The following is a 12,295-nucleotide window of genomic DNA, read 5'->3' as shown; positions in this document are numbered from 1 at the left end:
CACTCCCCCCCTGCTGCCCCGCCTCCCCCCCGTCTCCCGTCCCCCCCCTCCCCGCCTCTCCCTCCCCTTTTTCGCCCTCCCGCTGTGCCTCCCTCCCCCTCGGCTCTCCCGTGGCGGCGCCCTCCCTCCTCCCTCGGCTGTCGTGGTTGGCGTGCTCTGCCGTGGTGTCGTGTCCCAGGCATCAGGCGTGGGCCGTGGCGTGAGTGGACTGGGGTCCGGTGCAATGGCGCGCGGGCGACGTTCCGATGTTGGGAGCAGTGGTGGCCTGGGAGACGTGCCGTAGAAGTGTGCAGTTCGTGAGCCGTGGGGCGTGGCGTGCGTGAGTCGGAGAGTGGCCGTAGGCGGGAGAAGACGTAGCCGTGAAGTGTGCAGTGACGTTGAGCCGTAGACCGTAGAGTTAGATGAGTAGGCCATGGCCGCAGGTAGAGACGAGGCTGTGAGTGCACGTGCGTAGGCCGTAGAGCGTAGAGTGAGAAGACGTAGGCCGTAGAAGCGTGGAGTTAAGATGGGTTAGTCGTGAGCGTAGAGTTAGAGACTGGCGTAGAAGTGTGGTAGGAAACGTAGAGCCGTGACCGTAGGTGAAGAAACGTAGGTGTTGAGTGAGAGTGAGCGTAAAGCATTGATACAGTAGAAGAAACGCCTGTACTAATCTACGGCTATACGCATTCAAGAGCTCTGTCTTATCTGTGAGAACTGTACTGTGAGCGTGAGCTCTACGAACTCTACGCCTACGGATCATAAACGTCCTGGTATAGCTCTAGCAGAGCCCGGGTGCTACAGGCGACCTACTTTTGTCTTTGGGCGACTTGTATTATTTTGCTATCAAAAAAGCTTATATGGTCTGGGCATCCAAGATTTCTTACATAGGAGCATTCGGGTACCCTGCAATTATTCTAAGAGCACAGCTTTGACCAAGTCTTTGACCCTGTATATTATCTGTTTTTAGACAAGGGAGTTTGACAACAACTACCAACAAGAATCTGGCAAGAAAGTTGCAATGTCACAAGCATTTTGTAAGTGTTTCTTACTTCAGTTTGTGTCTTAAAAAATGTTAAATATTTCCATGCTGCTGCTGTTGACTGACAGGTAGGATCATATCTGTTCAAAGTCTCTTGTAGCCAACGATACAATACAATACAATCAGACTTATTAACGTGGTCAGCAGGCTTAGCTAAAAAGGTAGTTTACAGGTGCGCCATGAAGTAAAGTACAAAATAAAAAAACAAAAACTTCTTTGAAGTGTATCAATTAAGTTAAGCTATAGTTAAGAATAACTACCATTACAATATTTTGTCTAACCAAGAATAAAATATAAAAATTATAAAATATTATTAAAAACAGTTAAGTAGTAAAAATTTTGTTTTTTAAAAAATAAAAATAATAAATAATAAAAATTGTGAAAAAAACTTGTTTATGAATAAGGACTTGAGAAAACAGTCTGGATAATGATTATGAATTAATTTTTCTAAACATTTACAATTCAAATACATAACACTTCCTTTCTCCTCTGTAGTTGACCAGAGCTACAGTTTGGCTAATCCCTTAATGAACATGAAACAAGCTCATCCACAACCAACAATCTTCGATGGAGTACTCAAGTCATACCAGCTTAAGGTAACTATGGCTATTGTAATATGACTTCATATTACAATATGATTGTGGGGAGATGTTCTGGTAACAATTTCTGATGAACTATGGATAGATTAATGCAATGGTGGTTCCAGGAGATAACCTGGGCCCCATCGCCATCCGGCTTGTAAATGACGGGGATGATCAAATGGAGGCAAAACTCGGGACCCCAAAAAATCCCGAAGTCTTCCGACATTACCCAAAAAAATCCCTGGACCAAAAATGACCCCCCCCCCCCAAAAAAAAAAAAAAAAAAAAAAAAACCCTCGTCAAATTACCCCTAAATTGCGAGGAGGGGCAATAATATAACACAGAGAAAATCATAAAAAATTGAGCGCTAGTGTTTGTTTATTTATCATACCATAAATACGCCAAGGCCGCACCAAGGCACTTACATGTAAGTTCGTTTTTAATACCCAAAAAAATCCCGGACTCGAAAATTTTAAACCCAAAAAAATCCTTCGATCATCCCCGTCATTTACAAGCCGGAGTACCCCCCCCCCCCCTCGGTAAAAGGAAGTTGTGGAGGTTTCTTTGTCAGGTACCATTTATGCTGGGTCTTGTCTTGTATCCACCATAATGATTGTAATTTACAGTGCAACTTTGTTTAGAAGTTACATATAAGATTTATAATTGATGGTGTTACTGGTAATAGTATGAAAGGAAGTCTGGAATTTCCTTGAGTTATATGATCAAGACTGATGCAGTGTATTTTTTCTTGTAGGGAATGAACTGGCTTATCAACCTGTATGAACAGGTAACTCAGTAAAAAAAAATTCTTTTAACCATTTATAAATAATTTTTGTCTTCTTCCACATGTTATCTGTGGATAGAAGCCTTGACGTTTTTCTTTACTTTTCAAGATGATTCATTATTTTTGTTGATGTGTTCTTGTCTCACAGGGTATCAACGGCATTCTAGCTGATGAGATGGGCTTGGGAAAGACTGTTCAGTCCATAGCCTTTCTTTCATATTTAGCAGAGGTTTGTTTCTTTTAATAGTCAGTGTAATCTTATTCAGTTACACAGCAAACCATGTTTTACATTTTGCTTGACAAAGAAATCATGTCTTGAATTGAAAACTAACTTTTCCCAAGTCAGTGGAATTTGAATGTTGACACTGTGCGTGGGCAAAGAAGCGGGGTTGCAACCCTCCAAGTTGAGACCATTTTAGTCGCCATGGCGACTAAAATTTTGGAGCTGGCGACTTAATTGGAACAGAAGTCACCAGCCTGGCGACTAAAAATTGTGAAGAGGAATTAAAAGTGTGAGCTTAATTGGCCCGGGGCCCGCCCCTTCTTGCGTGCCGCGGTTCGTTCGCGTGCGCCCGTGGCTTCTGCCCGGGTTGTTCTTCCCTCTCGCTCTCCCCGTCCCGGGCTTCTCCCGTCCGTCTGGCTGTCCGGGTCCCTGCGCTTCCCCTTGCTCGTTCGCGCCCGCGCTTTCCCCGGTTTCTCTGTCCTCTGCGGTCCGCCCGCGTCTCGCTCTTCCTCTCCTCCGACCCTCTCTTTCCCGTGCCCGTCCCCCGTGCGCCGCGGTCTGTCCTCTCTTCCCCCGCTCCCGCTGCTCCTGCGGCGGCTGTGTCTTCCTCTCTCGCCTCTCTCGCCTTCTCGTCCTCTGTCGTCGGCCCCCGTGGCACGTTAGGGACTAAAATTTATCACTAGCGACCAAACTTGAGCAGTTGGTGGCCAAAGGCCACTAAGGAAAAAAAAACTTGGAGGGTTGGGTTGCATGCAATGCTTTTGTTTGTTATACTATTAAATTAAAAAACCCTCTATGATTTTTTTCTGTCTGCAAAAATATCAATGACTAAATGTCATTCAGAAAAGGCATATTTTAAAAGCCATGACCCAAAACATCCAATAGTTTGAATAATCTTAAATAATTTCCTGAAAAAAAAACCTTTATGATGTTTGATATACACATGTACATGTAGTAATGTGGTGGTATTTCTTTCTAACAGACACATAACATTTGGGGTCCATTCCTTGTGGTGGCTCCTGCTTCTACACTGCACAACTGGCAGCAAGAAGTCAGCAGATTTGTTCCACAATTCAAGGTGAGTATGGCTTGGCTTGGAGTTGTTGATAGATGTGTGTAAAGATGGTAGAATAGACTGAAAAGTCTTCCATTCCATTCCCCTCCATTAAATGTTTTTATGGACTGTGCAAGCCCAAACTTTGTTAGTAATCACAGCTCAAGCCAATCCGTATGTCATCAAAAGGTGTATTAAACTAGTGAGGATAAAGAAAGCGCCAACTTATGGTATTTTCCCTCAATGGCCAGAAGGGATGCCCCTTCGCCATTGTTGTTTAAAGCATGATTCACATTTTGTCTTTGTAATTACATTCCACCACTGTTAAGCAAACAGAACCCAAGGATATGGGAAGAGTTTTCCCATAATGATTTTCTGGAAGGACACAATACATGAAAAGGAATGGCAGTTATTTATCTTTAATAACACAGAGCAAAATGAAAAAAAAAAAAAAAAAAAAAAAAAAAAAAAAAAAAAAAGCCACCCAACATAACTAGTCTAATCCCAGGGCACATAGGTGACTTAACCAGTATTTCTTCAGCTCACCAAGGTTGAAAATTTGGAAACATCGCATTGGCAAAACGTTTGTCCCCATTTTGAGTCCAGTTTTAAAAAAATTTCGCTCAAGAATAATTACGGACGATATATCGTCAGATGCACACTCATTTCGCTTGGAAAGATTATTTGCTGACCACTTAATGGAGGTAAAAACCCATAAAAATAATGCTTGCGCAAAGGAAAAGAAAAAAAAAAAAAAAAAAGCCCTAAATTGCCGCATCGGGCAACGGCCGTGATCGAAAGACAACAGAACCCAACAAACCATTTCACTGTGAAGAGTGCCTGTGGCTTTTCTGATTACACCCTACTTTTCTCGCGCCCTGGCACTCTCTAGTTAATCGTGCTGTGAAATCTGAGTTACCTCAAGTGCTGGTGACCATCTGACTACGAAATTAACCTGTTCGCTTGTGACTAGATACCCACTTAAAAGTTTGTACCCCTTGCTTTAAGCAAGGTTCATATGGGTCCTGGAAAACCTTGAAAGTCCTGGAATTTTATGTGGCACTTTCCCCGACTTGAAAGTCCTGGGAAAAAAATTACCAGTCCTGGAAATTTCTGGACGTCTGTTGAACTCAAGTAACAACTGAATTTTTAGAATAAATGCTATAAGAAATGTACAGACAGCTAGGAGAAATAATATTGAGATCTTGGAAGTGAAAGGGTCACTGTAAATTTTGGAGTCCTGGAATATCAAACTGAGTCCTTGATAAGTCCTGGAAAAGTACTGGAAAATTGTTTGTGAAAAAGGGTACAAACCCTGTTTAAGTCTGTTGGAGCTAATTACAGGTACACTTTGTGTTGTAAGACATCAACTTTAACTCCTAAAATCCTGCTTCCCTTTTACAGGTGTTGCCTTACTGGGGAAACCAGGGTGATAGAAAGTCTCTGAGAAAATACTGGACTCAGGTAAAATGCTACTACTAACAGTGTTTAACACATTTTAACCATTAGTTACACATATTTATACAGTCATATAAAATTAAAACAAAATCTAGATGACAGTAACTCAATGTCAATTTACATTTTCTTTTTTGTTAGAACCAAGTTCATATTAATGATTACGAGAATGCTCCATTCCATGTGCTTATTACGAGTTACCAGCTGGTAAGAAGATGCAGTTAATGTGCCTTGTGTTACTGTAAACTAATTAATGAGCATTACACTATGAGTCCGAGGGTGAATATCTAATTGATTTATGTACCTAAAATTAAGCCAAAAATCAATAATTATTTTGAATTCCCTTTTAATGCATATACAAAGTTCTGCCAACAAAAAATGCTGAGTGTCTGCAAATTTATCTCTAACTGGATTTGTAAAAACGTGGTCAACGAAAAGTGACCTGAGTGTTTTTGACCACGTACATTGCACTGCGATATGACATGCCCAGAAAGAAAGAAATGAACAACAGCGCTGAAAGGTAGATAAGAACTACTTTTAAAACGGTGAAAATTTCTTTGACCTGGTTTTGATAAATCCAGACATATGATTCAATAGTATGACCGGAAAGGCCTAGAATGAGCTTCTCGAGTTGCAATCAATCATTTTCTGTGCATCTAGAGAGAAATCTAGGCTTTCCCTGCCCCAGTGTAACATTCACTAGCATTATATGTCTGGATTTATCAAAACCGGGTCAAAGAAAAGTGACGTCAGTATTGTTGAACATGAATGTTACTGCACGAACTGGCTTTAAACGCAACAAGAAAGGAAAAACAATAGACAGTGCTGAAAGGAAGAGAAGAGAGAAGAGAAGAGAAAAAAAGACTGACATTCTCTTTAGTTTAGTTATATCGTCGAGTTTGGAGATAGTTTCTGTTGAGAAAAATGCGTTTAAGGCAATTTGCGCTTAAAACAGTGAAAATTTCCAAAACCTGGTTTTAATAAGTCCGGTCAGATATATTTTTAATGTTTCTTTTTTTTTCTATTACATAATTGTATAAACTTTTGTTTTGGATTTAACACTTGCCCCTAACTCAATTACTTTTGTAGTAACATGTAGCAGGGGCAAACAATTTTGTAAATTTCTATACTTAAAAAACAAAATAAAGTTAAACAATTGACTGAATACATGTCAGTTATAAAATAAACCATATGTTGCCTGTTGCAGCTAACAACTTAATCTATTGATAGCGATCGAATGTTTTTGTTTTGTTCTCTGATCATCAGGTTGTGCAAGATGTGCGATATTTTCAGCGCATCAAGTGGCAGTATCTTGTGCTGGATGAAGCGCAAGCCATCAAAAGTAGTTCCAGGTACACACAATTAATAGCCATGGTTAATCTCTGAACCACTTTGTCACATTTGCTTGCAGACCAGAGTGATTTTTGGTTAAGTGTCATAAAAACAAAACAATAATAATTGAACTCTAATAATTATTGTTGTGGCCAATAAAAATGGACACAGACAATCCAGTGAACCAGTTAAAACCTTGATGCAAATACATGTGGCTGGCGTGAAGCACGGGGAAATATGTGTGAGCAAGTCAATTGGTCTCGGATTTCCTTCTTATAGGTCATCACTTAACTTGTTATTTGTCTATTTTTTCTCTTTCCATAACAGTGTGCGTTGGAAGATTCTCCTCGGTTTCTTATGTAGAAACAGACTCCTTTTGACAGGAACCCCTATTCAGAACAGTATGGCAGAGGTTTGTGACTACTTTTCATATATGTACTTCAGTGGGCTGTATTCTTCTCATTAAATCTTCAAGTTGGATACACTTTGCTAAAAACTTTTAGTTTGCTTTAGGAATAATGCCCCTAGCCCCCAAACCAATAGCAGCTGCTACACTGGAGGACCAGCAGAAGAATGACAAGCTTACTAGAGCTGCTAGACTACTGTAATTTTAAACCGCTGTTTTTCTTGAGGTTACATTTGACATTGACCGGTTGTTTACAAGTGCATAGTGGTAGTGCCAAAGAATTACACTTAAGTTAATTTTTATAGTTTAATCTACTGGTTGTGTAACTGATTGTGATCAAAATTTGTCCCCATTTTTTGTATGTTTTTTTTACTGCAGCTATGGGCTTTACTGCATTTCATCATGCCAACTCTTTTTGATTCTCACGAAGAGTTTAATGAATGGTTTTCAAGGGACATTGAGAATCACGCTGAAAACAAATCAGCAATCGACCAAGGTATTTTACTGAGCACTGTTTTCTTATTGTCTTGACAAAATAACAAGTGAGCAAGCAAAAAGCAAACAGCAGAACAACATGATGTCTGTCATCATCATCATCATCATCATCATTATCATCATCACCATCATCATCATCATGTTTTTTACCCTCGGATTTCAGAGTAGCTTGTACAGCTAATATCTCCGAGCATTTAAACAGTACACAGCATGATAGGCAAAGACAAGACCGCAACACCGGAAGACCATAACACTGAAGATGCAGGAGACGGGGGCCTACGGTTTATCGTCCTTATCCGAGGAACGCTACAATATTAAAATCTAACCATTTGCAGATGTTATTGCAAAGGCAGCATATTTATTTAACACCTTGAGTGTTGGTCTGGTCTGGGACTCAACCCGGAGACTCTGTCAAGTCCTCTGCTTTCCAAAGTTCCTTTAGTCCTGAAACATATCAATCTTTTGTGTGGTAGATTCATTCAGTGCTATTTGTTTGTCTGTTTTTTGGAAAATTCCATTTTGGATTTTTTTTAAATAATTATTAGTTTGAAATTGGGACAAAGTTAATATAATTGATTATATTTCTCATTCTTATGACCTTTTTGCTTGTCATAGAAATTTGTTAGAAACAATCCATGCAATCAAAATGTTGTATTTTTATTTCAGACCAGCTTTCAAGACTTCACATGATCCTGAAACCCTTCATGTTGAGAAGAATAAAACGTGATGTGGAAAATGAGCTTTCTGAAAAGGTGTCGTATAATTTATAGATAACAAACTTGTAAGCTTTACATATGCTGATAAGCCTATGGAAGAGTTATGTAATTGTTATATACTTTTCAGACTGGGAATTTTAGGGAAAGTATTTTTTGCTATTAAAGACAAAGCGTCATTCTTACAGCACCCGTTCTGACAAACTTTTCATTGGTTCTGATGATGAAGTTTGTCTTTAAAATAATGCATCTAAATCTTGTGTAAATAGCGTTTGATTTGAAGTACAAAATGGCATGCATCCTGATTGCAAACAGCACAAAGCAGCCACTTAAGTTTTTTCTGCAATTACTGGTACAATGTTAAAGCGAAAAAAATTTCTTGTTCCATTCAAAGGTATGAAGTTGATAAGAAATGATTGCTATTTCATTGATAACTGTAATCATCCTGAAAATAATTTTTTCTGCTTCCTTTACTTTAGATTGAGATCAAATTAGTGTGTCATTTAACAACAAGACAACGGTGGCTTTATCAAGCTGTGAAGAACAAGATCTCTATTGATGATCTTGTTTACACTTCAACATCTTCTTCCTCCACTAATGCTACAACAAGCAGCCTGATGAATCTAGTCATGCAGTTTAGGAAGGTAATAGAGAAAATGTTTTAAAATTTGCTAGTAATTTAATAAGGCTATGATCAAGTTTTGTTTTTGAGAACAGTGGGATTTAAGAAACCATTGCTACTAGCTATAAATTCAAGTTTTTCCCTTAAATTTATGGAAAAAATTAAAGAAATTCTGTGTTTTTACAAGACGTGCAAAACGTGGGATGTAAACTAAACTTGAAAGTGATCTAGCCTCACACAACTCTCTGCATAGTTACCGTAACAACCTTATCTTGGGTACTTTTCTTCAAACTCCAGCTATTGTTAATTTTGGGTTTTCTATGATCCAGTTACAAACTAAAGAGCACTTTAAATGGAACAGCGTTCCCTCAAGCTTGGGTATCGTGTCATTAAAACACCCTTTTGTAATCTGTTTTCTTGTACGAGTTTTGGATGATAAATTAATGTTCCAAGAAACTGAGCTGCAAGTTAAAATTGCATTTCGCTTATTATAAATCTAAAAGCTTGTTTTTTGACATCATTTAGGTCTGCAACCATCCTGAATTGTTTGAGAGAAGAGACGTCCGCTCTCCAATTCATGTGGAGATCCCATCATTCCATCTTCCTAAGCTGATCTACAGAGAAGGTAATGGGAGATAGTTGCACTTACCTCTCTGCCCAGGTCTATGAAATGGTAACGGCAAATAAAATGCTGTGGTTGGGGTAACCCTGTGATGGACTAGTTCCCATCTAGGAGGATTTAAAATACTCCTAGTCACTTCATGCCAAGGAAAACAGAGATTAGTTCTGGCCTGATGGGCTACTAGGCTTGAATGCAGACTTTCCTACAGGTGCATTGACCTAATGACTGGGGTGTTGGACTCTGGATTGAGTGGACCAGGTTTGATCCCTGGCTGGGGTTACTGTGTTATTATCTTGGTCAAGATACTTTACTCTCACCGTGCCTCACTCCACCTGAGAGTCCAGATGAGTAATGGCAATAAGATGATTGGGGGGGGGAGGGGTGGGTAACCTGCAGTGGACTAGCATCCCATTGGGGGGGGGGGGGGGGCTGCTGCAATACTCTTAGTCATTTCATGTTACAGAAACTAGGATAGCTGTGGCTATGTGGGGTTTCAGGGGTGGCTATCTGAGTCATGTAGATTGTGTGAAAAAAAAAAAACCCTGGCTACTACAGTGTTCTCTTTAATTCTCCTCTGTAACGGGTTTACATTGCTCTTATATATCTTATCTTTTCAGGCATCTTGGAGTCTACAACACCATGTAAGACCAAGTAAGTTAGATTTCCAGAATGATGTTTTTAAACTGTAGTTAATGGAGCAATGAACTCCATTTGTAATAGAAAAAAACAGAATCAAGTGCTGTTCTCGTAAACTTGCTCTCGTAAAATTACCTGCACAGAAATATAATGAAATTCTATTGAATTCCGAAGAGTGTTATCTAATTAACAAATAGATTCCATTTTGCCGTGCGTCTGTTCAGTTATAGATCACAGATGACGTCAAAATGTGGTATGAACAGAGAAGTGGCCCACGAGGCGCTAGCCGAGTGGGTCACTGATGTTCATACCACATTGACGTCTTCTGTGATCTATAACTGAACAGACCCACGGCAAAATGGAATCTATTTGTTTTATATAATAACACAAGACTTCGGCAGCCACACTTCAGTTTGAGCAATGCCGCCGTAAAGATGAGCTAAGTTGTTTTGATTTCACTATTAAGTTTTCGTTAACACGAAGCACTGTTATAATCCGATTAATTAAATAAACAGAAAAATGGTCAATTGAAAGTCAATGAAAAAACTAACCTTTATTCCGATTTGGAAAGTTGTTCAAACCTGTAAACATAACCGAAAGTTCACCGCATCGTTTGTTTGCCGTGGCGTTGTCCAATTCACAACATCGGTCAACTTTCATACAGATTGGATAATTTTTTTGAATAATTCACTGTCTTCTTCAACTTGTTTGCCCAGTTAAAATTCTGCTTCAAAGGTAAACCATGCTTGGGGTATTGTTTCTTAGTGGACATTTGTAATTAATATAAGCTGAACTTTTTTGCTTTGAAAATTGTGGCCTCGCAAGTTTAAAAAACTTTGCCCACAACTCTGATTTGGACTATGAACTCTGATCACGCGCGCAGTCACACCACCGCGTGACGTCATCCATGTGCTGTTCTCCAATAGATCATAAGTAAGAACCAATCAAAATGCGCGTAGAATTCAGGTTATTATATAATATCAATTCATCATCAGACAACAGACAGGTGATGAGAATAAAGAAATCAGTCAATCCATCAGAGGACATTGTCTTGATGTACCACGAAATTCTCAATAGTAGCATAAATAAAAAAAAATGTTTATAAATCAGTAAGAAGAATTTCTGTTTTGAGCTAACTGAGGAACGTACTGTTGCGTGTTTGTTTCAGAATCCTGTACAATCTACTGAATATTGGAACTGAGGAGTACATTCATCACTCTTTGTATGCTGATCGTTCACGTCAATCTGCAGGTAACCAACTCTCCATTAGTCATGTGGTGACAAACTTGGAAAGGTCATAAATTATCTGTTTGATGGCAGGAGTGATTGACTAAATGACCACCCAGCTAACTGATTGACCAAATAGACAGAGGGAGGGAGGGGGGGGGGGGGCACGGAGATGACAGTGGTTGAGAATTATCTTCCGAAACCCCTCATTAGAAATTCTAGTTCTTTGAAACAGTTTAAGTCCATTGACATAATTCTTGTTGGTTTTAATGTTTATTTTTCAGGTCCTTCCAGTGACTGTTTCTCATTTTTGAGATTCGTCAATTTGTCCCCTGCTGAAGTTTCGTCAATGATGTTAAAGGGACTTGTTTATAGGTAGGTCTCTTCTTCACTGGATTATTCAAAAGGCGTGTGTATGATTTCTGCAAATCAAGATCACCTGCTTGCTGATGAAGCGTAACGGTTTGAATTTTTCTCACCTATGCTTTTTTACGTGTTAAAAATCTCAGATTGTTAGCGTTGGTTGTCCTTTTGAAGGAAATAAGTGTTCTCCATCATCAACGATTTTGGGCCCAGGAGAAGCCTAAAAACAGGTGAGTTTGGAAAGGAAATATTTACTAGATATCGTAAAAATACGATTTTAGCCAAGTTTATGGTTTTGACTTTTGTTTCCTCTCTCTCTCTATGCAACGCGTCGGCGCGCGCATTTTTAAGCACTCATGTGTAAATCGATTTTCGATCGAGTGTCGTAAAACCAAAACAAAAGTTATCACTCTGGCGAATCACATAGAACAGATGCAATCTACCGAACCAGTCAAAACTGAAAACAAATGCATGCAGCACGAAGCGCGGGAAAACGTGTGAGCGAGTCACGACTTGATTTTACTTCTGATTGGTCGAGAAAGTGGTGCAAGGTTTTTGTAACCCAGTTACTAGCAGGATAATGCAAAACCAAAACAAACACGAATTACTATCTACACTCAAGTAAAAATCGCTCTAATTAACTTGGAGTAAACGGTAGACTCAAAGCAAGGCCACTTAGCAACTTAAACCTGTAACCCTTAAACAATAAAATCCCTCCAGAAAAAGAAAAGGACGGTCGAACTGTGTGAAATGAAGGATACCGG

General features: G+C 39.4%; 1 protein-coding gene across 1 annotated transcript in view; it reads left to right on the top strand.

Annotated features, from left to right (window-relative positions):
• The window catches only part of LOC144634539 (chromatin-remodeling ATPase INO80-like), a 35,965-nt gene that overhangs the window by 9,081 nt on the left and 14,589 nt on the right, over nt 1-12,295 (top strand). Inside the window, exons 15-31 of the mRNA XM_078493520.1 lie at nt 947-1,013; nt 1,514-1,614; nt 2,354-2,386; nt 2,532-2,612; nt 3,589-3,684; nt 5,065-5,124; nt 5,257-5,322; nt 6,382-6,467; nt 6,775-6,859; nt 7,232-7,349; nt 8,015-8,100; nt 8,541-8,705; nt 9,209-9,308; nt 9,923-9,956; nt 11,110-11,192; nt 11,453-11,543; nt 11,678-11,761. Coding sequence (XP_078349646.1) covers nt 947-1,013; nt 1,514-1,614; nt 2,354-2,386; nt 2,532-2,612; nt 3,589-3,684; nt 5,065-5,124; nt 5,257-5,322; nt 6,382-6,467; nt 6,775-6,859; nt 7,232-7,349; nt 8,015-8,100; nt 8,541-8,705; nt 9,209-9,308; nt 9,923-9,956; nt 11,110-11,192; nt 11,453-11,543; nt 11,678-11,761 — 1,436 coding nt within the window. The remainder of the gene's footprint in view (nt 1-946; nt 1,014-1,513; nt 1,615-2,353; nt 2,387-2,531; nt 2,613-3,588; nt 3,685-5,064; nt 5,125-5,256; nt 5,323-6,381; nt 6,468-6,774; nt 6,860-7,231; nt 7,350-8,014; nt 8,101-8,540; nt 8,706-9,208; nt 9,309-9,922; nt 9,957-11,109; nt 11,193-11,452; nt 11,544-11,677; nt 11,762-12,295) is intronic.

This window comes from Oculina patagonica, chromosome 13 (genome assembly GCF_052425735.1).
Source record: "Oculina patagonica isolate OP01 chromosome 13, crgOcupat, whole genome shotgun sequence".
NCBI lineage: Eukaryota > Metazoa > Cnidaria > Anthozoa > Scleractinia > Oculinidae > Oculina > Oculina patagonica.
Note: the sequence above shows the minus strand (reverse complement) of the source record. Positions and strands in the feature narration are given on the sequence as shown.